This window comes from Pleurodeles waltl, chromosome 6 (assembly GCF_031143425.1).
Source record: "Pleurodeles waltl isolate 20211129_DDA chromosome 6, aPleWal1.hap1.20221129, whole genome shotgun sequence".
NCBI lineage: Eukaryota > Metazoa > Chordata > Amphibia > Caudata > Salamandridae > Pleurodeles > Pleurodeles waltl.
The window spans coordinates 1,668,705,116-1,668,729,811 of NC_090445.1; the positions used below are offsets into that span (position 1 = coordinate 1,668,705,116).

The window sequence follows — 24,696 nt, forward strand, 5'->3', positions numbered from 1 at the left end:
GGGCACGCCAAACACCTTCTCCGTTCCCGCAAGCGAGACCGGGACTCCCAGGTCTCCGACCTAGAGGCCAGGGCCTTGAGACTGGAGCGCCAACAAATGACTTCATTGTCTGCCGCCACCATGAGGCAGCTGATGATGGTTAGAGAAGAAATTAAACACATAATGCTAGACTCGGCAAAGCGCATTTGGAGAGCCTCAGTATCCCGAATATATGGCTGGGGGGACAAGAATGGGAAACTCCTGCATTGGCTAGCCACCCGCCCTCTGGCCAACAGGGTTATACCTGAGATTTTAGAGTCCTCGGGCTCCCTCTCCAAAACACCTACTGAAATCCTGCAAAGCTTTGTCTCCTACTACGCCTGCCTCTATGCAATGCACCCCCGCCCTGATATTGAGAGAGAGATGCCCCTCTTAAATGAAATCACTCTACCCAGGGTCTCCCCAGGGACAAGGGACAGGCTGGACGAAACCATTAGCCTCGCAGAGATCACCAGTGCAATTTCCAACCTAGCATCAGGCAAGACCCCAGGCCCCGACTGACTCCCAGCGGAGTTATACAGTAAATGCAGTGACATACTGGGTCCCCACTTGCTCAGCATGTACGAAGAGGCCGAGAAACTGGGCCGATTCCCCACCGAGATCGACCAAGCTACAATTGTAGTGCTCCCCAAAACCCAACCCCCGTCGTGGCACTGTTCGGCATACCGGCCCATCTTGCTTCTAAATATTGAGATCAAAGTGTTTTCCTCGATCCTTGCCTCTAGATTGAAAGAGGTAATGCCCACACTAGTGCACCCTGACCAATGTGGCTTCATGCCCACTCGTAGTACCAGGCACTGCATTAGGCGGTTACACCTGGCCCTGGCACACCGCAGGACTCTGTCGCATACACCCTTGGCATTACTCCTACTCGACTTTGAAAAAGCCTTTGACACTGTGGATTGATCCTACCTTGAGCTGGTTCTACAGAAAAACGGGCTCGGCCCTAGATTCCGAGGCCTAGTGAGACTCCTATACTCCAAGCCGACAGCTCGAGTCAGGGTGAACGAAGTGGTCTCCGACCCGTTCCCTATTGGCCGTGGAACTCAGCAGGGATGCCCGTTATCCCCCCTGCTCTTCGCGTTAATGATAGAGCCCCTGGCGATATTGCTGCGAGGAGACCCTCTGATCGAGGGTTGGTCCTGGCCCACCTGTGCAGAGGACCGCGTGGCGTTGTACGCCAACGATGTCCTTCTATATATCTCCAACCCGGCTAAAAGCGGCCCAGGCGTGTTGGAAATCTTAGGCCTCTTCGCGGAGGCCTCGGGACCGACCTTGAACCCCGCCAAGTCCCTGTTGCTCCCCCTGCACCGCTCCAGAGAGTGTGTGGACTGGCAGCGGAGCATTCCAATACGAAGAAATAGCTTTAAATACTTGGGAATATACATTTCACTTCTCCCCGAGCTGACATGGGAACTTAATATCACACCGCTAACTAGAAAATCAGAGGTGATCTCCTGCGCTGGAGGACTCTCCCTCTTAACCTGCTTGGTAGAATAGCACTCTACAAGATGATGATCCTCCCTAGGCTCCTTTATCTACTGCAAAATTTTCCCCTTCCCATCCCCAAGAAATGGTTTGGGGAAATGGACTCATTGGCACGCCAATTTATACGGAGCGGAGCCCGTCCACGGCTGGCGCTCAAAACTTGCCAGAGAGATGTATATGACGGGGGTTCGGGCATTTCCAAAATCCATTACTACCACCTCGCGACACATGTGCTGGTGATTAATGACTGGATGGGGGGTGGATGGACAGACCCGGCTTACCGACTAGAACTCCAGACGATGGGCTACCCACGGATTTTTGACACCCTCTATGGGGGCCCGATCTCACGAGATGTCCCGGAAGTGACCAGGGTGGTTTTGCAGGGATGGCGGACGGCTCAGAGGTCGACGGGGTGGTGGGGACGTCTTACCCAGCAGACCCCGCTGTGGCATGGGAAGCACTTGGTGGAGGTGGCGGGCCTGTAGGGTTTTCAGAACTGGGATAACATAGGTATTTCCACACTGGGCGATGTTTGGAACGGGTCGCACATGCGGTCCTTCGAGGATCTCCAGAAAAACTTTTCATTAAATAAGACACAGTTTCATAGGTACCTCCAGCTCCGCCATGCCTTACTAGTACACATCCGAGTGGGAGATGTCATACCCGAATATAGTCCCATGGAGGCCAGGGCACTGATGGGGGGCCTGGGTAGAAGGGGGGTGTTTCTCAGATATATCGCACCCTAATCACCGACACCTCCGGTTGCCTGGGGGGGCTCTGCCAGAGATGGGAGGGGTGGGTAGGCCCCATGGAGGAGATGGAATGGGGCGAAGCACTAATGGCCCCGCGCACCCTAGCGATCGCTACCCGCCTTCGACTGATACAAACTTACTATCTGCACACAGCGTACCTCACACCCGCCAAACTACACAGAGCGGGCCTCTGCCCCACAGCGGAGTGCCCCCGATGCAGGAACCCTGCAGCTGACTTCTTCCACATGGTATGAACCTGCCCAGCCATGGTGACATATTGGGAGGCTGTCTTGCGGGAGGTCTCAGGAGGATATAGAGTGAGAGCCCCTGTCCCTCCTCCTTGGGATCATGGGCGACACCGAGCTAAGGAGACCAGACCGAACTTTCCTTGGGGTGGCTAGCCTGGTGGCCAAGAGGGATATAGTGGCGGACTGGAAGGCCAAGAATGCCCCAACACTGGCTAAATGGAGACGGGGAGTGGACTGGTGCGCGCAGAGCGAAAAACTTGTATACGAGGCTAGAGGATGTCCGAATAAGTACAATAAGATATGGGGGAAATGGGAGCCGCACTAGGCTCCTGAACAACGTGCAATCCCCAATATAATGTGTTGCCTGGGATATTGGGTTCGACCATTGTTGGATGCCCGTTGGCATTGTGTTTGAAGTATGTATCACTGTTTTCATTTTCTTGTAAAATCAATAAAAACTCTTTATAAAACAAAATACAGAAACTAATAAAAACATAAATGAAGCACTATGGGGGTCATTCTGACCCCGGCGGGCGGCGGTAGCCGCCTGCCTGGAGGGAACGGCCATTTGGCCGCCCCACGGTCAAAAGACCGCTGGGGCCATTCCAACTTTCCTGCTGGGCCGGCGGGCGCTACCTAAGGTAGCTCCCGCCGGCCCAGCGGGAAAGGGGCCTGCAACACTGAAGCCGGCTCCGAATGGAGCCGGCGGTGTTGCAGGTGTGCGACGGGTGCAGTAGCACCCGTCGCGCTTTTCACTGTATGCTAGGCAAACAGTGAAAAGCATGCTGGGGCCCTGTTAGGGGGCCCCTGCACTGCCCATGCCACTGGCATGGGCAGTGCAGTGGCCCCCAGGGGCCCCAGGACACCCGTTCCCGCCATCCTGTTCCTGGCGGTAAAAACCGCCAGAAACAAGGTGGCAGGAAGGGGGTCAGAATCCCCATGGCGGCGCTGCTTGCAGCGCCGCCATGGCAGATTTTGGCAACCGGGGGAAATCCGGTGGGAAACCGCCGGACCCGGTTTTCTGACCGTGGCTTTACCGCCGCGGTCAGAATGGCCCAGGAAGCACCGCCAGCCTGTTGGCGGTGCTTCCGTCACCCGCTGCCCTGGCGGTCTATGACCGCCAGGGTCGGAATGAGGGCCTAAGTCTATTAAATATATAGAAATCATTTTCAATGCAGGTTTTCAAATGGAGTTCAAAAACCAGGACAATGCTAACTCTCTATTGTACAGCAAATCAGTAAAAAATCAGAAGCATCCATAGAAGTTCAGGAAAGGTCTCTCAAAAGTTCTGGCTCACCCCTAAATTCAAGGTTTTATATACAGCTTTTTTGCATAGAAATTGCACTGCAAAGTCAGCATGACATGATCATTGCTCCAAAGAATCCCATTTTAACATGTAAAATGTCACATAACCCTATCACCTTAGCACTAATCTACTACATGAATATTGATTCTATTGATTCACCCATTCTGATCCAATATCAGCCACAGGTGTTAGAACAAACTAGTTACATAAACAGCAGTGATCCATTGTTAATGAATGCAATACAGCGTGCAGGCAGGATATTTTAGCAAAAGGGTTTCCTCCAGCAGACATTTCGAGAACAGTCACAGTGTCATTCAGGATATTTGTAGTTTTAGTGTTGTTTTCTTCATTAAATTATTCTCTTATTTTATAAACTGGAGCTGGATTTTTATTATGTTATGCTTTTGATTTTTAAACTGATTTGGTCATTTTTACACATTTTCCTCTGTGCCATAGCTGCCAGGGTTGACCTCAGGTTTAAATTATTGAAACATTTACTAGACTTAGGAAGAATAGTGACATTATTAGTTGTGGTGCACTACCATCTACACCAACTAATAATCCAATTTGGTACATACCACTAAAGCTTTTTCTTTCTGATCTTGCTCAGGATTTGAGTATTGTGGGAACCACTAAAGTCCACTGAGAGCTTTCAATGAGAAATCCACCATCCAAAGATACACTGATCTCTCTCAGTTAAGCCTTGCCAGCATCACATATAATGGCCAATGTAAGCTCAGACGTTTCATCAGTCTTTAAATGCTGCCTGACATGGTCTGCCACACTTGTGCAAAAGACCAGATGTGGCAGCGAAGAGGACTTACCCTGCCAGAATGTTAGACGTACTAAAGAGCCTGGTACATCACACACCAAGAAAGCCATTAAAATAAAGTAAATTGTGCAACAACATAGCCCATTTCAATTGGCCAATGGAGCTGGGCCTCAAGGAAAGGTTGGACTGACTATGAGAAACATATCAGGAAGACTTACGTGCTTATCAAAAACAGATTACTACTAGGTGCACATATGTTACAAATAATTAGTGGTGCTGAATCCAAAAAATACTGCACCAACACACCTTGACGCTCTGAGAATCTATCTTAAATAGAAAGAACAACAGGACAAGATTACTCTGGAAGAATGAGATCCCACAAAAGGGTCAGACTAGGACAGAAAATAGGCCTCAGCACCAAAATAAACATGACGCCCATTAATGAGCTACAAAGCTAAAAAGTGTCCTATATTTGCAAATTGGGACATTGTCTAACTTGTAAAGGCATGCTATATAAGTGTTTTGCAAGGTATGGAAGACTGCATGAATTTGAGATTAATGAATTCAGCGTTGTTTTAATATGAGGGAAATCAACAGTAAAAAATGACTCATCAGACCATAACACCGGCCCACAAACACCCAAAAAACAGCCAACAGACTACCCAGTCAGACCATCCCTTCTGGCCCTGCTTGACTGTCCTACAGGCAAGTCTAACACTAACCCACGAGGGAGCAAGGGATAATACTGTGATGATATCCAACCCAGGAGTCTGCGATCAGATCATATGAGTCTCCTAGAGCACCAAATATAGACCCACAGCCACCTAATGTAGGGTGTAGTTTGGGGTAATCTGACGCAGCTGTCAGCACTGCAGACATTCCATGTTAGAAGTATCTCTTATGCCTGCTTTAAATACTGCAACAGAAGGACGAGGTATCAGTCCCATCCAACCAGTCCATCAGATGCTTAGAATTTTTCCTACATTGTAACATTGATAAACCTAACCTGTCCATAATGTTGACAAGTGTGGCCCCGCCGACACCAGAAAGACCGTGACCCACGCCCTTGTCACGAGCCGCCTGGACTACGGCAACACCCTATACGCAGGAACCACGGCTAAACTCCAGAAATGCCTGCAGCGAATTCAAAACGCCTCCGCCCGCCTCGTCCTCGACATACCCCGCAACAGCCACGTCTCCGCCCACCTGAGACACCTGCACTGGCTTCCTGTCAACAAAAGGATCACCTTCCGGCTCCTCACCCACGCACACAAAGCCCTCCACAATAAGGGACCTGAATACCTCAACCGTCGCCTCAGTTTCTACACGCCCACCTGTCAGCTTCGCTCCGCCAACCTCGCACTCGCCGCCGTCCCTCGCATCCGCCGCACCACGGCAGGTGGGAAATCCTTCTCCTACCTGGCGGCCAAGACATGGAATTCCCTCCCCACCAACCTCAGGACCACCCAGGACCACCTCGCATTCCGGAGGCAACTCAAGACCTGGCTCTTCGAGCAGCAGTAACCCCTTCCCCCTAGCACCTTGAGACCCTCACGGGTGATTAGCGTGCTTTATAAATGTTTTTTATTTTTTTTTATTTTTTTATCCTGTCTCGCAGCATGCTGTGCCCACATTTGTAACCCAAATGTCAAATCCCCAACTAATCAATAACACCACCAACAGAGCAGGGACAGCTGAGTGTTTTCCTTTGAAGGAACACAAAGTACAAAATAGCATGTCACGAAAGAAAAACACACCTCCCTGGTTCTTCCACTCGCTAGACTGGAATAAAGCAAGTTTTTCTACGGGAATAAGGTGATAAGCAGTAGGCGTGGTAAGCCAAGTGGGCTTTCTCACTACATACCGCACCCGTACTGAAGACCCACATGATGCACGGCTTCTCAGTGAGACAGAGTTGGGGAGGATGAGACATAGTGATGGGCAGTTAACCATGAAGAAATAGTGGGCCTAGTTTGGAACTCGGTGGCAGGTTACTCCATCACTATGGTGACATATATCCCGTCTGCCGAAATCTTAATCCCAGAGGACAGAATGAGACTTAGATTTCGATAGATGGGATATCCGTTACCATTGTGATGAAGTAACCCATCCACCGAGTTCAAAGTCAAGCCCAGAGTCAGCTAGGCAAGGGGAAGTGCAAAAACATCATACTCAGCAAGTTATTTCTTTTACAGGCTCACTCAAGTGCTTCCGAAAACACTCCCCAAAAAGTACAGTGAATTAAGTACAACCCTAGTGTCAAAGTTATCCTAGCAGGGGCGGCTCCTCCGCTATGGCATCGCTCCCCCGCCAGCAGCAGCAAACTTTTTACAACAAAACCATAAAAATGATGTTTATTATGGTTTTGTTGTAAAAGCTGTGGGGCCAAGGGGTGTTACCGTGACCTGGGGGAGTGCATAGCACTCCCCTCAGGGCGCAGGTATGTTTGGCTGTCCATCTCGGGCCAGCAAAACACACATGCGCACTAGGCTTTCTCCAACCTAGCACTGTGTTGCCGGGTTGGAGAAGCAGGCAGAGATTTCTACTCTGCCTCGAAGTGCCTAGCCAGGGCGCTCCGTCCAATCCAAAGTGCAAGAAAGCCCATATGGTACTATGGGAGCATCATTTTAATGCCTGCTCTGAGCTCACTGCACCATTTTTGTGGGCCTCCTGGCGCTGGAACACCCCCTTGCATACATTATGCCTGGGAATAACCAAACAGACCCTGACCCTCAAGTAGTCATTCCTTGAACTTAAGGAGGGGCTGACTCTATATAGACATTGGCGAATGGAGGACAATTATCAAGTAAAATGAAAAGGAAAAGTCAACTCAGCCTGGGGTGGAGGAAATAATAGGAGACCTAATTTAGCCGTGCAGTATGTGATAATGCAATACAACAAAGCAGACGGTGGTCGAGGGAGCACATACCTGACAATCTGCAAAAGTTAATTGGACACCCTTTTCAGCTTTGTGATGACTGCATTCAGTCTCTGAGAAAGTTGACAATTTTGTCTAGATGGTTAACACCTTCTTGGGGAAATTGGGCAAAGTCTTTTCTCTGCAGAAGGAAACCAAAGCCTTAAACATTAAACTGAATGTCAGTCAAAAGAGGTGGAAAGAACATAATTCCATTCCTAGCTGAATGAGTTACCTCTCCACTGCCACGCAATTCAGTCAACCTGACGCATAATTTGGTCGTCCCGCAGACTTGATTATGAAACGCAGTTTAACCTTTAGAAGCAGATAGGAAAATTGTCTAAGTAAAAAATTGACTAGCATTTTTCTAGATGTGCATATTTTAAGCCATGCCAGTGCTCTGAAGTATAGTAGTATACTAGTGACAATAATTATAACTTATTTTATATAGGTCATCATTTTCTGCAAGCCCTGTAAATAACATCTGATGCTACCACCCAAATTATGGGTACTCAATTTTCCAACCCTGGAAGGCTGAAATTCTGAGTTTGTCCTGCCGGGATTGGAACTCATGAACTGCAGATCACAATGGTTGCCTGCTGAAACTGTTGAATCCCTGAACCCTATTACTTTGATGAAGTAAACATTCTAAAACTACTTTTACCAGCTCATGGTGATTTTAATTGCTAGTATGGTTTATGGAATGTAATTTTACTTCTGCTAAGTGCATCTGACATGAAATGCCTTCAGCCTTGACAGAGAGAAGTAGATCTGCTCATTTCTGACAAGGGACCTCTTCCAGCACAAAAACAATCAAAGGATGTGTTTTCCTCATTCTATGTACAATGCACAATGCAGCCCACATAGAAAGAGGAACAAGCAAGGAGAAATACAATTATTTCTCCTCCTTACGCATCCTCTGGGGAAGCACACAGTTTTGATGCATTCCCAGGTTCACAGATTCATGTAAATCTGGGAATGTGGGAATACCCATGAGTGTTGCATGGGGAAACCCACCGCAACTCCCATGGAATGCCTCCTTGACATAGAGTAAGGCAAGGCAGCGCTTTACGTTGCCTTGCCTTACTCAGTATCTATGAGGCCATTCAAAGCCACACGGGGCAGCTTTGCGTCGCATCATAGACATGATTGAGAGGCCTCCGCAACCAGAGCATCCTTAAAAGTGACGCTCCAGCAGCACAGACCTCCTGTAACTGAGGTCCAAGTTTTGCTGGTCATGGACAAGTTTTGGAAACCAGGTTTAGTTCATGTGTGTCCGTCTCTGAAGCCAGGCTTACTTCACATGCTCCAGTCTCTGAAGCCAGGTTTACTTCACGGGGAGCACTAAGTTGGGGTAGGTGCTTATGTACCGAGTGGCGTCACAACAAATATCCGGACAAGTTTGGACCATTGGAGCTTGTTGCTACCCTGGTGGGGCCCATCCTTTAGTACGAGGAGGGTTCCTGTGAGACTCTCAATTTTAGGTTTATGAAAAATGAGGATTAGATAGGTTTATTGGTCCTGACGAATCGCATTAGATCCTTGTTGACTATAAAAGCGAGGAACATGTTGATCTGACTTTGAGGCAGTATAGGGATTCCCGTACTTGCACTCATGACACTCCCAGACTAGAGGGAGTATGCTTATTAGACACTTCACCTGTTTAGGGTAGATTAGATACCATTCTATTCTCTCTCCCCTACACAATTTTTTAAATCATGACAGAGGTTTAACTTCCAATAAGAATGTTCCCTTTGTTTTTTCCTCTAGTCATTTTTAACAGCACGCTTTTGTACCAATCCCACATTTCAGCATTCACCAACCGGCCATTTTCTATATTAAAAGATCTCCGGCAAAGAGCCCTCATGAGGGGCCCGTCAGGCATTGCAGTGCCGGCCTGACGAGGAGCAAAGCCCTATGATGAGGCATGTCACCATCTGGTGAGTGAGGGCTCTTGTTCCGACTTGATTAGACTCACAGGGACCATCTTCTCTCTCCTCCCCTTTTTTTGTTCGCTGTTGGGATTGAATCTTCTATCCCTGAGTGGAACTGTGTATTCTTTGTGTTGTGATTTGGATGGGAGTACTATACACAGGACCAGATTTTATTTTCTTTAAATCTCCCGCAATTCTAGCCCTCTCTTTGGTTTTTGATTACTTCACGTGCACCAGTCTCTGAAACCAGGCTCACTTCACATGCACCAGTGTCTGAAACCAGGCTCACTTCAGATGCACCAGTCTCTGAAACCAGGCTTACTTCACGTGCCCAGTGTCTGAAACCAGGCTCACTTCAGATGCACCAGTCTCTGAAACCAGACTTACTTCACAATATCCCCAGTGTCTGAAACCAGGCTCACTTCACGTGCACCAGTCTCTGAAACCAGGTTTACTTCACGTGCCCCAGTGTCTGAAACCAGGCTCACTTCACGTGCCCCAGTCTCTGAAACCAGGTTTACTTCACATGCCCCAGTGTCTGAAACCAGGCTCACTTCACGTGCACCAGTCTCTGAAACCAGGTTTACTTCACGTGCCCCAGTGTCTGAAACCAGGCTCACTTCACGTGCCCCAGTCTCTGAAACCAGGTTTACTTCATATGCCCAGTGTCTGAAACCAGGTTTACGTCACATTGCAGCAGTTTTGGAAACCAGACTTGCTTCACATTAACCAGCCTATGAAACCAGGTTTACTTTACATGCTCCAGTCTCTGAAGCCAGGCTCACTTCACATGCACCTGTCTCTGAAGCCAGGCTCACTTCACATGCACCTGTCTCTGAAGCCAGGCTCACTTCACGTGCACCAGTCTCTAAAACCAGGTTTACTTCACCTGCACCAGTCTCTGAAACCAGGTTCACTTCACGTGCACCAGTCTCTGAAACCAGGCTCACTTCACATGCACCAGTCTCTGAAACCAGATTTACTTCACACTGTGCCAGTCTGTGAGTACAGGCTCACTTCACATGCACCAGTCTTTGAAACCAGGCTCACTTCACAGTGCGTCAGACTGAGTCCAGGCTTGCTTCACATGTACCAGTCTGTGAGTCCAGGCTTGCTTCACATGCCCCAGTCTCTGAAACCAGGTTTACTTCACACTGTGCCAGTCTGAGAGGCTTCAACAGATTTCCCCTGGCTACACGAGCAGACACAGTAAAAGGAATATAAAGAAATAACGTGAGCCACTTCCCAGCCACCATTATTGTATGGCTGACTCGCTACTAACAACATTGACAGAATCTAATGGAGGATATTATACCCTCGAATGATAGCCATAGTCCAGGCTTCATTCCAATTAGCGATTTAGACTGAACCATTAATCATGAAGAGGACTTTGACCAGAAGACCATAATTATTAACTGGAATTTTTAGGTGCTACCGAATAGAAAATATCCCCAGGCCTGATGATGACCCACTATTGATTTATGTCTATACATGGGGTCGAAACGTCCACATGAAATTGAATGTGGATTGAAATTGTAAAAATTCTAAGTGACTTCAGGGCCTCCTGGATTTACGGAAACTGGAAGTCTACATTGCTCTTAAGCACCTTCTGTATATATCGTATATAACACTATCACTCCCCTTCACAATATTCACCTTCACTGTGTTTTGAGAATTAGGAGCACCTAGAGTCATAAGTAACTTTATAAATGTGCAATATATGTTGTACATTTTTCAAAAAATGAACAAGTTATGATAAAGAAATAAAATACATATCAATGAATACAATAAAGATTGGATATATTTAATTGCTAAATAGATATCTTACAGTGGAAGTCTAGGATTACTTCCCCCTTGCATTGACCATACAACATTCACTTTAGTCTGTGAGTCCAGGCTTGCTTCACATGCTTGACCCATTGAAGATAGGCTTTTGCATGATGTTCCATTATCTGAACACAGACTTACTTTAAATGCATAGTCACTGAAACCAGAATCATTTCACATACATTCGTTGGTAAACATAAGGACAGGCAAGACCTAGTCATTGGTTTTTGCTCATTTTTCACAGGATAAGGCCCTAGAGTTGTATATGTTGCTGCAGGGGCGCAGAAGTGCTCTGAAGTAAAAGTCTTGGTGTGTAGAGGGGATGCACCCTCATCAGGATGGCACCCCCATGCCCACTGCCATCTGCAGCCTTAAGTTACTGAGGATTTGGATCTGCAGAGGAATCCTAAATGATGGCCAGGGCCAATGGAACTATGCGAGTGTGTGGTTGTGGCGTTTTCCGCATTATTATGGATTTGCTGCGTTTGCCGCATAATCCATCATTGTCAGCATGATATGCACATTGTAAAACGTTCATACATTTTGTTTCTTGCTCATAAGTATCAAAAGTGACTAAAAAACGTTGCCACGCAGCGACTGCCCGTTTATTGTGCAGAGAAATGTCCATTTTTCTTTGCTGATTTCTGTGTTCAGGTTTAAAATTGATACTAATGAGGCGCAACTTCTGTCCATTGCGTGTTAGAATTGTAAAAGCAACACACTATTCAAACAATATTGCTACAAAATGTGTCTCTTTACACCACATAATTAGTCTTGTCTTGCTGCATAATTTAGTTAATCCTGCCGCATAGTTTTCTCTCTCCTACCACATAAATCCAGTGGCACTGAATTCGAAGGTGGCCTCGGCTGTCAGCCTCTGGTGGGCCTCCGTGAGGCAGGGTGCTGGTGTCTCTGGTGCCAAGGGAGTGCAACTTTATATTCTGCCTTTTTTGCTTTCAGACATATATATCTTGCATTTTTATGATGCAATTTCTTGTTTCTGTCCTGTGATCATCGGTATGCACTATTCGTTTGGGCATGAGTAGGTCCTGTTTTTTTCCATCAGGATAATGTCACACTGTGGGTGACTGGGAGATGGAAAGGAGCAGCTGTGATTGAAAGTGCTGGAATTGCAATGCATGTCAAACGATTTTAAACTGGGTAATTTCGAAAGTTATTAAAGGGAACGCGCTCCTTCCTAAATGGGTTACTTGCTTGCTAGACTTACAGAATGTGCCGCGTTCCTTCGAAGGAGTTCAGACGTCCTGGGGACTATTGCACGCACTGCACATCGCGGTTCCATACACAGTGGGATACTCGCTGTACCCAGTGCTTAATTTGTAATTAAAAAGGTGCCGGTGCCCAAAGCCCTCATCTTAAAACCGCGGCTGCTGCAATTAAATGTGCGAGCACGGAACACTGAGGCAGAGTAATCCTGAAGGCATCTCGGGCCTCTTCAATTCATTTAAAGCCACTCCCTGCCCCTTCGGCTCATTCTTGCCGCTTTCTACTTTCTCTCTTTGTGACGCTTTTTCGTTTTTTTCTTCCTCAGTCTTTCTCAAATGTGTCTTTTGCTCGCAGTAAATGCTTTAGGCAGAACACTAAGCGCCGGCCCTCAAAAATAGGTGCCGTGCTCAGCACTGGAAACAACAAGCACAAATTAAGCACTGGCTGTACCTCTATAATATGTGCCCCAGACAGATATGTGGAGGTTAAGAAACTATAGCTTGCACGTTAACTTGCATTGAAGAGTGTGATCGTTTACACGGAATTAAATAAAGGCATTTTTGGCTTTAGAAATGTAGGTGCCTTTCACTGATAAGGAGACAGGTGGCTTGCATCCTGAAAACATCAGTGAATATTTGCTGCTAGTGGAATGAGAGTGCTAATCGATGTAGAAAACGAATGGCGACACAAGCAGGGAGGATGGCACGTGGAGCGTAAAGCTTGCTGCTGACATGCATGTGATGTTCAGCTGGACACGTGCCTGGCAAGGCGCTTAGAAACAGCAAATGTGCACTACGAACATCTGTGCAAAAATAACAAATTTTACACGTGAGACGGTGGCAGTGTGCGGAAGCCCATCCTGTTCAGCGTTGCTGCTGGAAAGAGCATCAATGACCCGATGGCTTGAAATGCTGTTGCCCGGACAGCAGACACGGCCAATGCAGTTCGTGGAAATGGCATCGACTAGTGATGAATCATTTCTGCACGACGCACTCGCTGACATATTGGGTTTTAGGAGCAGTGTGTGAAACTTGCAAAGCCATTTTGCTAACTTCGTGACGCTTTGTTTTTTTAAACTGCATGAAATTGTGAAGCTGGTAAAGAAAAAAAAAAAAATTGAAAAACTCTCGAATGAACACGCAAAATGTACTTTTTGGAGAGACAGTTCCCCTGCAGATTAAGGTTTGCGGAGTTCTCACCTTTATGGCTGTAGAACGCCTCTGCCTTTAAATATTATGGGCCAGCTTTATAAGGCCCTTGCGCACATTAGCAGCACATTCGCGGCAAATTTTGCTGCAAATGTGACGCTGACGGGCCACTACCATAGCGCCAAACTAGTTGTGTCACCTTGTAAACTCTTTGGCCCATATTTATAGGTTTTGACGCAGGTTTGCGTCAAAAAGTTTACCGCCGGCTAACGCCATTCCAACGCGCCAGCCGGGTGCCTTATTTATGGAATGACGTTAGCCGGCACTGCGCCTGGTTAGTGTCAAAATAAATTACTCTAACCGGGCAGCGCAGGCGTAGGGAAGAATGGGGGTTGTGCGTCAACAAATGGTGCAAGTCAAAAATCTTGGCTCTAACCTGACTTGCGCCATTTTTTGACGCACAACCCCCATTGAAATGACTCCTGTCTTAGCAAAGACAGGAGTCATACCTCCCTGCCCAATGGCCATGCCCAGGGGACTTACGCCCCCTGGGCATGGCCTTGGGCACAGTGGCATGTAGGGGGGCCCAAGTTAGGCCCCCCCATGCCACTTAAAAAAAAAAAATACTTACCTCTACTTCCCTATACTTACCTGGGATGGGTCCCCCATCCATGGGTGTCCTCTAGGGGTGGGCAAGGGTGGAAGGGGATGTCCCTGGGGGCAGGGAAGGGCACCTGTGGACTACTTCCATGGTCAGAGACCATGGAAATGAGCCCACAGGTCCCTTAATGCCTGCCCTCACCCAGGTGCACAAATCAGGCTGGGCACCATTTTTTAAGGCCCGCATACTCCTGTGCGTCAAAATGATGCAGGAGAATAAATAAGGCGCACATACCTTAAAGTCATTTTTTGCACAGGAACGCCTACCTTGCATCTCATTAGCACAAGGTAGGTTTTCACGTCCAGAAAATGACGTAAACTCCATAATTTTGGCGCTGGACGGGTCCAGCACCAAAGTATAAATATGGAGTTAAGTTTGCGCCGGATTTGCATCCAAATAAATGACGCAAATCCGGCGCAAACAGAGTATAAATATGCCCCTTTGTGTAAAATCATGCATAATATATGCATGACGTATGCAAAGGGGGCGTTCCCTCGTTAGAGGGTCGTTAAAAATGGTCAAATAGGATCCACAAGATTCCATTGCACCATTTCTAGCATCATTTTTATCTCCTGTTCGAAGCAGGTGTTAAAATGAGCTTCCCATTGATTTCAATGGGCCTCTTAACGCTGTACTGGATTAGCGTCATTTTTTAAATGCTAATCCAGTATAGTGTGACAATAGCGTAAAAAAAAATGACGCTTTGCCCCTAACATGCGTCATGGTGCGCTGAATTGTAAATACAGTGCTACCATAGTGGCAGTAGGGGACGCAAGGGGGCCACAAGAAAAGTGGAGCATCACTAGTGACGCACCACTTTCTTGTAAATATGGCACAAAATATAATATTATTACACATGTCGCCTTTTTGGTTTGCTAATGATCTACTATAGAGAAAATCCAATTTCATTCCACTTTTAAGTTTCCCAGATGACTCCATGCCCCGTGGTGTGGTCAGTGTCTGTCTTGGGCCCTTGTGGAAGGAAGGAGAAGCACCCCCGGCTGCTGTTTGAACAGCGAAATACAGCAATATTCAGGGTTCATTAGGTCTCTCGGGGCTCCGGGTCCTGGTGCCATTACAGCTGCTGCACCAATGGAAGCTAAACTCCTGGCCATGTTCCATCCCTGTTTTTTTACAAATCAATTTTTAGCTGTATAATTATACTTTATTGGGTGGGAATGAGTCCCGACTACAGTGACCCCTTCATATTAGGTTATTAATCAAATCACGTGACTGCAACTGGTGTCCATGACGGCATGAAGTCATCAGGTGACTTTATTCCAGTTACATTTGGAAGCTGTTCTTTGGAGTACAAAAGTATCGGCTTTCAGGTGGTGTTTCACTCTGGCACCCAGAACTTTATTTGTGAAAATATAATTGCCAGGGCTCAAGGTATTCCACAGCCGTCAGCACCAACCAGAGCTGCTGTCACTGCTGACGAACGGCTGAGCCGTCATTACCTACTATCCATCACAAGTAAACACGCCCTACATTTTTCCACTACTGTAAGCTGTAGGGATGGACTTACAGTGATAGTTTTATTATTTTGAAAACACATTGAAAGTCTAAGCACTCGTGCTCTGCTTTAAAAAAATGGGCTCACAGAGCCACCTTGTGGTGTACCTTCACAAATTCTTGCTAGTGTTTTAAAATAATTGCCGGTGCCGAGCACTGGAAAATACTGGCACAAATTAAGCTTTATTACTACTGATTTAAGAGTTAGGAAGGCATTATTTCAGTAGAACATTCAGAATTCTTGGACTCACCCTACTGCATTTTATGAAGCTGCAGACTAAAACTGTGGAGCTGGAAGACAAGCACCAATGAGCCTCTCAACACCATGCAATGTCGTGAAATGTGATTTGTAGTGATGTGATTCGATAATATTACTTTTAAACCTTGAAAAGTCCTTCTTCTCTTTGGTCATATAATGGTGGCAACTATGTCACTGCTTTGGTAATTGACTTTTACCTAGGCACTCTCCAAGCTATAGGCAGGTATAGCTTCCTTCTACCTTGATATTCACCCTCTGCGTGCACCCGGAAACATACCCACCCACAGATGTGCGTGCACACACACACACACACTTAATCAATGAAAAAAACAAAGGTTAAAGTGATGTTATGTTACATTAAAAATAAAACCTAGAAATTAACGGAAGGAACCGCAGGTTAAAGGGATGTTATTGTTAAGTAAAAATATCAGTTAAAACATGTGGTTTAAATGAAAAAACCCATTGAAACGGAGTAGTTATAGTTGTCTCAGGTACCGACAGCCGTGCTCTACAGTAACTATAACTCACTTCCCCTCCATGCATTGTTGTCATCAATATGTCATTTCAGATGTTTCAGTGATGTTATCAATGATTTCATAGAATGTCCTGAGTGATGTAATATGGTGGGTATTTAGCAGTGCATGGTGAGGGTGCAAGTTATAGCTACTTTAGCACAAGTCATAGTTTAATAAAATGCTGTTTTTGGCCGGGCTATATCTTGAGCCGCCCACCATGCTAGGAGGGGCCTCCCTCCCTCTACTACATGCTGCTCGGTGACCTGAACTTCACATCGAGGACCCTAAGGATGCCAACTCCACATCCCTACTGGCGAACCTCAGCAACAACATACTCACCCAACTAGTCTCCAGACATACTCACAGAGCTGGACACACTCTCAACACCATCTTCTCCTACAGTGACAGAATCAAATTCACCCACACCACGGAAGTCTCCTTGACCGATCACACAGTCGTCCATTTCACCATCTCCAAGATCCAGCACACAATCACCAAGCATTAAAACGCTCCCTACAACAGCTGGGGAAATGTAACTGAGAGCCAGTGGACGCAGGCTCTCAGCACCACACCCCCTGACACATCAACCAACCTTGACCAGGCCGTCCACAACTTGTCGACCTGGATCAGCAAATGCACTGACAAAGTTGCCCCTCTGAAACTGGCAAAAGCCAACAGAACATTGGGACAAGCAGCTGGTACACCCCAGAGCTCAAACCCACCAAGCATAACTGTCTTTGACTTGAGAAATAGCCTATCTCCAAGGAAACCTCCAACAGAGCCGCACACAAATCAGCACTCAATGACTACCACCAGTGCATCAAGGAGGCCAAAAAAACAGCCATCACCAACCACATCGAAGACACAACCAACCACACCAAGGAACTATTCAAGATCATCAAGGGATTCTCCAACCCAACTGCCACAGAAAACAGAGTACACCCCTCCTAACAACTCTGCGACTTACTATCCAACTATTTCAACAGCAAGATTGCCAACATCTGCAACAACTTTAACCCTCAACCTACTTCACCCAGACCTGACAACCTCATCCTACCGGCAAACCCCATCCCAGCCATAGCCACCTAGTCTCCACTTGACAAAAAACCACCACTACAGTCAAGACTTCCATCCACTCCGGCGCGTCCACCAACTCCTGCCACCACTATCTCTTCAGCCTTGGATCCAACATAATCAGCACTGAACTAACCAACCTCCTCAATGCTTCCATCTCCACAGCATTCTTCCCAGATGGATGAAAACATGCAGATTCCTCATAAAGAAGCCCTCAGCTGATCTCAGCATCCTCAAGAACTACAGGCCAATCTCCCTGCTTGCATACCCAGCCAAAGTACTCAAGAAGCCCATCACCGACTACCTAGAATGGACCCACCTACTCGACGCATCTCAGACAGGTTTCCGGCCCATCCATAGCACCAAGACTACGCTCATCGCCCCAACAAACAACATCAGAACCCTCCTCAACCAAGGCCAAACAGTGGCTCTGATTCTCCTTGACCTGTCATCAGCATTCAACACCATCACCCACCACATCCTCATTGACAGACTCCACAACATCAGCATTCAACAACACGCCCTCAAGTGGTTCACCTCTTTCCTTGCAGGACACACCCAGTGCATCCGCCTACCTCTGTTCGCCTCCACTCCCAAGAGCATCAAATGCGGCATTCCCCAAGGATCATCCTCAGCTCCACGCTGTTCAACATCTACATGACCTCCTTGCGGACCTCGTCAGAGCCTATGGACTCAACATCATCTCATACGCTGATGACACCCTGCTCATCCTCTTGCTCATCAAAAACCTCTCTAACGCGAAAACCAACTTCCGCAATGCCATGACCGATGTAGCGACTAGATGAGAGACAGCTGCCTCAAATTGAACTCTGACAAAACCGAGGTACTGATCTTTTGAAAAGAACACCTCTGCTTGGGACCACAGATGGTGGCTGGAAGAACATGGACCCACTTCCACACTGACTGACCACGTGCGCAACCACAGCATAATCTTGGACAGCCAACTGACCATAAAACAAGTCAACACAGTCACCTCCTCCTGTTTGCACACCTTCCGAATGCTCTGCAAGATCTTCAGATGGATCCCACTAAACACCGGAAAGATCATTGCACAAGCCCTTGTCACCAGCCACCTCAACTAAGGCAATGTGCTTTACACCGACATCCCCTCCCAGCTCCCCAGAAGACTCCAGACAATACAGAACGTGGCAGCCAGACTCATCCTGGACCTCTCCAAGTGTATACACATCACTCCTCACCTCAGGAATCTCCACTGGCTCCCTCTCTAGAAAAGATGCCAGTTCAAGACACTCACACACACCTACAAAGCCCTCCACAAACAGGGAGCATCCTGCATCAACCTCAGGCTGAACTTCCATTTTCCTTCAAGACACCTGCACTCTTCCTTACTCGCACAAGTCCTGCGCATCCATCGCACCCACAGCGAGAGCCGCGCTTTCTCTTTCATCACTGCCAAAGCCTGCAATGACCTCCCCCTTCATCTCCCAAATGGCAACGTCTCTTGCAGTCTTCAGAAAGCAACTCAAGGCCTGACTTTTCAATGCAGACGCAACACACTCAGCACCCAGATACCCCTAGGGGTGATAGTGTTGTGCTTTACAAATGACTGATTAATTGATGTTATGTCTGCCCCATCACCCACATATGATTTTTTTTTCTTTTTTCTGGGACACAGTACTGAGTTCCCGAGACCTAAGATGGCTGCCACCACGCCTTACTTAATGTGGTGGCAGTCACTCAGATCTTATCTAGAGATCAGAACCACAGATCTTCTGCAGCATGAAATATCTTTTTTTTTAACATTACTTTCTTAAAATGAATGGATTTACACCAAGTCACAAAAAGCCTGCTTTCTGGATCAAGATCAAGCGTTCTTCCTACTTTGGTGTAATTCTGTTCAGCCATTTTTACCTGTTTTCAGGAAAGAGCCAAGATCGATGATGATGATGAAGATCGATGATGATATCTGTATGTGTATGTGTGTGTGTGTAATGGTGTGTGCGTGTGCGTATACTTATTATGTATTTTATTTATTTAATTTACTTACAAGTTCAACACCCAATTGTCACTTTTCACTGCTTTGGGATCATGCAGGATTAAGGACTGACTTTGAGCCATTGTCCCTACTTTGCTAAAACAGAATCATTCAAAAGTTTAATTTTGTAGTGGGGAATTACAATTATTTAGTTTGCTCTAGGAAGCAAAAATCCAAAGCAAAAAAATTAGAGGTTTGAAAGATTTGCAGAATCGTACCTCTGCAATGATAATGTCTACTTCCTGTCTGCAAGACTACTTAATCCATCCTTCTGAATTATCCACTGCTGTTTGTATAGCTCACACTACAACAGAGGAATGTGTTACTGCAGGCTGCACCGCTCTACAACAGTACAGCTCAAGCCCAGAAGAATAAGAGGTGCTATTGTATTTTTAACAGCTGTCCCTAGGCAGTGCACACTCTGGCATAACCTTATTTTGCCAGTTTCTACCTCTGCAGTCTGTTCTTTTTGCGGCTGTTATAAAGAATAGAGATCAGAGAACATGATGATCCGAGATACTAACTGAGCCAAGCCAGGGGGGCAAAAGAGCAGTGTTTAAGGTGGCAATCTAACACCTTGACAAGAAGAGAGGGTTTCTTTTGGTCCTGAAGCCCATTTCTATAGAGTGATCACAGCCCCGAGCAGCAAAAATGTTCATATATCAAGGGGGTACATTTGCTCTCAGTTGTAGACCATGGAAACCTGCAAGTACATCAAAGTAAAATATTTCTTCCTCAACACAGAACCTTTCATCTCAGCACCTCGCAGCTCCTGGTCAGCGGCCCTGTCTGAACTGACCTAGTGGGATGCAACTCTCCACAGGACCTCCCATCGCAGCACTCACAGCTCCTCATATGAACTGATGCACCACAACTCGATGCAGGACCTTGCATGCAGCCCTCACAGCTCCTCATCTGAACTGATGCACCACAACTCGATGCAGGACCTTGCATGCAGCCCTCACAGCTCCTCATCTGAACTGATGCACCACAACTCGATGCAGGACCTTGCATGCAGCCCTCACAGCTCCTCATCTGAACTGATGCACCACAACTCGATGCAGGACCTTGCATGCAGCCCTCACAGCTCCTCATCTGAACTGATGCACCACAACTCGATGCAGGACCTTGCATGCAGCCCTCACAGCTCCTCATCTGAACTGATGCACCACAACTCGATGCAGGACCTTGCATGCAGCCCTCACAGCTCCTCATCTGAACTGATGCACCACAACTCGATGCAGGACCTTGCATGTAGCCCCCACAGCTCCTTATCAGAACCCACACAGCGCAATGCAAGGCCCCACATCGAGGACCTAGTTACTTTTCACAATGGGGGGTAATCTGGAATCTGTATTAAGCCTATGCTCCATCGCATTCGGCACGAACTTGTGACTTTGCCTCGGACCGGCTTGACCAGATAACCACAGCTGGGGCTATACTTACCTTAAAACTTTGAAATTGCATATCTCCAGTTCTGCTGATTGGATTTTTGTTGTTTTTAGTGTAAATAATTTAATACGTTCTACTCTATTTTCCTAAATTGGTGTGGGGTTTTTCTTGTGTTGTGTTTCACTTTATTACTGTTGGTGTGCTTCATAACTTCTCAACACATTGCCTCTAAGTTAAGCCAGTCTTCTTTTGTGCTAAGCTACCAGAGGATTAAGCACAGGTTAATTTAGTGACTGTTTCTGGATCACCCGGACAAGGAGTGTGGCTGTTACTTGAGAGGGGCTCATACCCATCAACCAACAACTCCATTTCTCACATGCAGTAATTCAGTGCAGCCACTATGTGGCGCCTTAAGGTGGTTGCCTTACTCTTCCTTGACTTGAGCTTCCGGGAAGTCTCAGGTAGCGTGTCCCTCACTGGTCAGCTACAAAAGGGCTGCATTTGCCTGTGGTGTAACGATGCTCCCCTTCGCTGGGACTTGACATGTGTGGTGGACTGTGCCTGCAAGCAAGAGTCATGCAAAAACGCCTTTAGTGTATTGAGTCAGCAGAAAGGCTTCATAGCTCTAGTTTCGGTAGGTGTTAGACGTTTTCATCCTTGGCGTGGTCTCCCATAACTTTTTGCCTCTGTTCCCCAGGTTGTTGATGTGTGCTGGACTCTGATTTTGCTGTTTTTGTTACTCTGGGCACTTTACCACTGCTAAGCAGTGCTAAAGTGCAAGGGCTCCTTTACAAAATGTGTACGTAATTGGCTTATCCATAATTGGCATATTTTATTTATTAGTAAGTTCCTATTAAAGTGCACTGGAGGTGCCAGGGCCTGTAAGTCAAATGCTACTACTGGGCCTGCAGCACTGGTTGAGCCACCCACATAAGTAGCTCTGTAATCATGTCTCAGACCTGCCACTGAAGTGTCAGTGTGTGCAGTTTTTACTGTAAATTCAACTTGGCAAGTGTACTCACTTGCCAGGCCTAAACCTTCCCTTTTCTTACATGTAAGGCACCCCTAAGGTAGGCCCTAGGTAGCCCCATGGGCAGGGTGCAGTGTATAGTTAAGGTAGGACATATACTAATGTGTTTTACATGTCTTAACAGTGAAATAATTCGTTTTTCACTGTTGCAAGGCCTGTCCCTCTCATAGGTTAACATGGGGCTACCTTTAAATATGATTAAAGTGTAGACTCCCTTTGGGAGCGGATGGACATGTGGAGTTTGGGATCTCTGAGCTCAAAATTTAAAAATACATCTTTTAGTGAAGTTGATTTTAAGATTGTGTGTTTGAAAATGCCACTTTTAGAAAGTGAGCATTTTCTTGCTTATACCATTTCTGTGACTCTGCCTTGTTTGTGAATTCCCTGTCTGGGTCAGTTTGACTGTTGGGCTGTTGCACCTCACACTAGACAGTGACACAAAGGGAGCTGGGTGTAGTCTGCATTTCCTGTGCTAGGAGGGAGTGGAGGAGTGGTCACTCACACCTGAAAGGGCTGTGCTTGCCCTCACACAAAGCAATCTCCAACCCCCTTGTGAGTGTCTGGGGCCTGGCCTGGGCAAGGCAGGATTTCACATTCAAGAGAGACTTTACTTTGAAGTAGGCCTACTTCAAAGGAGAAATTGGGTATAAGAAGGGCACCCAAAACCACAGACTTTAGAACACTTCCGGAAACCAAGAGGAACCTCTGCCTGGAGAAGAGCTGAGGAAGAAGAGCTGCCCTGCCTGTGACTGTGCTTTGTGGAGATATCCTGCAGTTGCTGCTTCTGCCAGAGTAAGAGGGAATGGACTGGACTTTGTGTGCATTTCATCTTGTGAAGATCTCCAAGGGTTTGATTTAGGGCTTGCCTCCTGTTGTTTGAAGTCTCAGGGACATCAAAGACTTCTCTCTGTCAGCACCTGGAGTCTCTGGAGAGACTCCTATTCTGCCCTGTGGTGCCCATCCAGTTCCTGGGACCCCGAAAGGAGAAGCTGGCAGCCTAATAGGAAGAAATCCACGCACAGAACGCCGTGAGGGGAAAAGATTGATGCAACTCAGATCTGCCGATGAAAAATCGTTGCGCCGACGGCTTCAGGGCTGAAAATCGATGCTCGTCTGCAAGGCGACCGAAGAATCGATGCACGGAGCTGGAGAAACGATGTGCAGCATCGTTGAAGGAGGCTGGGAGACCGCAACCCGCGCTGCGTGGTTTTCGGATCATCGTGCGGCTGGATTTTTTTAGGCAAACACCGCTGGGCGTGTAAAAACAACGCAAGACCTGCCCGGACCCGAGAGTGCGGACTGGATCGACGCATTGCTCTCCTGCGGAGAGAAGAAATTCCGCGCCCAACGAAAGGCGAAACGACGCAAGGTCTCGCTCATGAGTGGAATCGACGCATCACAAACCCTTTTTTGACACAACCTCACCCGTGCAGGGCTATTTTTTAACGCACCTAAGGTACATTTTCAAACTAACAGTGTTAGTGTGTGTTTAAAACTACAGGAAGACTCTTTTTGCTTTTTAATTGATAACTTGACTTGTGTATTGTGGATTTTTGTTGTTTTGGTCTTGTTTTGTGTCGATAAATATCCTCTATTTTTCTTATCCGGTGTTGTGTCATTTTGTAGTGTTTTCATTAAGTTACTGTGTGTGTTGGTACAAATACTTTACACCTAGCACTCTGAAGTTAAGCCTACTGCTCATGCCAAGCTACCAAGGGGGTAAGCAGAGGTTAGCTGAGGGTGATTCTCTTTTACCCTGACTAGAGTGAGGGCCCATGCTTGGACAGGGGGTAACCTGACTGCCAAACAAAGACCCCATTTCTAACAGTAGGACAAACAGAGACAGGGGTGAAATTCTTATTTCTACTTAAACTTTTTCTTCACAACCTGATGTACCCTTATGCAGCCACACATCAGTACCGTGGCATGTGTGAAGCATTCAGACAGGTATGCTGTTTTTAGTTAACAACACTCTGCAGTCTGGAACTTGTAGTTTAATGTTTTTCCAATAAAAGGATATTCCTAAAAGCACCATGTTGGAAAGCACTATCGGACAAAAGACTGACGCTGGCTGAGCTCGACGTGATGACATGAGGTTGTTTCTCAGTAGCTGAGCATGCGGTGTAGACAATGTCTGAAACCTACGTGATTTGTATAGCTTGTGGAGCCTCTACTGTCCTAAACCTTGGTCTGCATCATCAGCTGGATCCATCTGCTGTCTGAAATGTAAGATGTGTGCAACATGAAGGACAGCTCTGCTGTCTGAAGCTACAGTCTTTGGGATTTGTATATTAAAGAAAGGGATACTTCTGCTGTCTGAGGTTTGAGCCATTATCATCTGTTTGATGGCAGGGACAACTCTCCTGTTGATACCTGAGCAAATAAAGTCTGTCTTACCTAAGGGATAGCTGTGCTGTCAAACCATAAGCCTGTAACAGCTGTATAACCCGAGACACAACTTTGCTTTCTATATTTCAAACCCAGAGGTTGTGCCTGGGCGCCTGGTATAGTGATGTGACTAGTTTAGCAAGTGTCAGGACACTAGTACCCTGCAGGGAAAGGTATCTTGACAGGG

The 24,696-nt window shown here is 46.8% G+C and overlaps 1 protein-coding gene across 1 annotated transcript in view; it reads left to right on the forward strand.

The window, feature by feature from the left end:
• The first annotated feature begins 597 nt into the window (after nucleotides 1-597).
• The window catches only part of B3GALT9 (beta-1,3-galactosyltransferase 9), a 72,415-nt gene continuing 48,316 nt past the window's right edge, over nucleotides 598-24,696 (forward strand). The window contains exon 1 of the mRNA XM_069242308.1: nucleotides 598-774. Within this exon, the coding sequence (XP_069098409.1) occupies nucleotides 598-774 (177 nt within the window). The remainder of the gene's footprint in view (nucleotides 775-24,696) is intronic.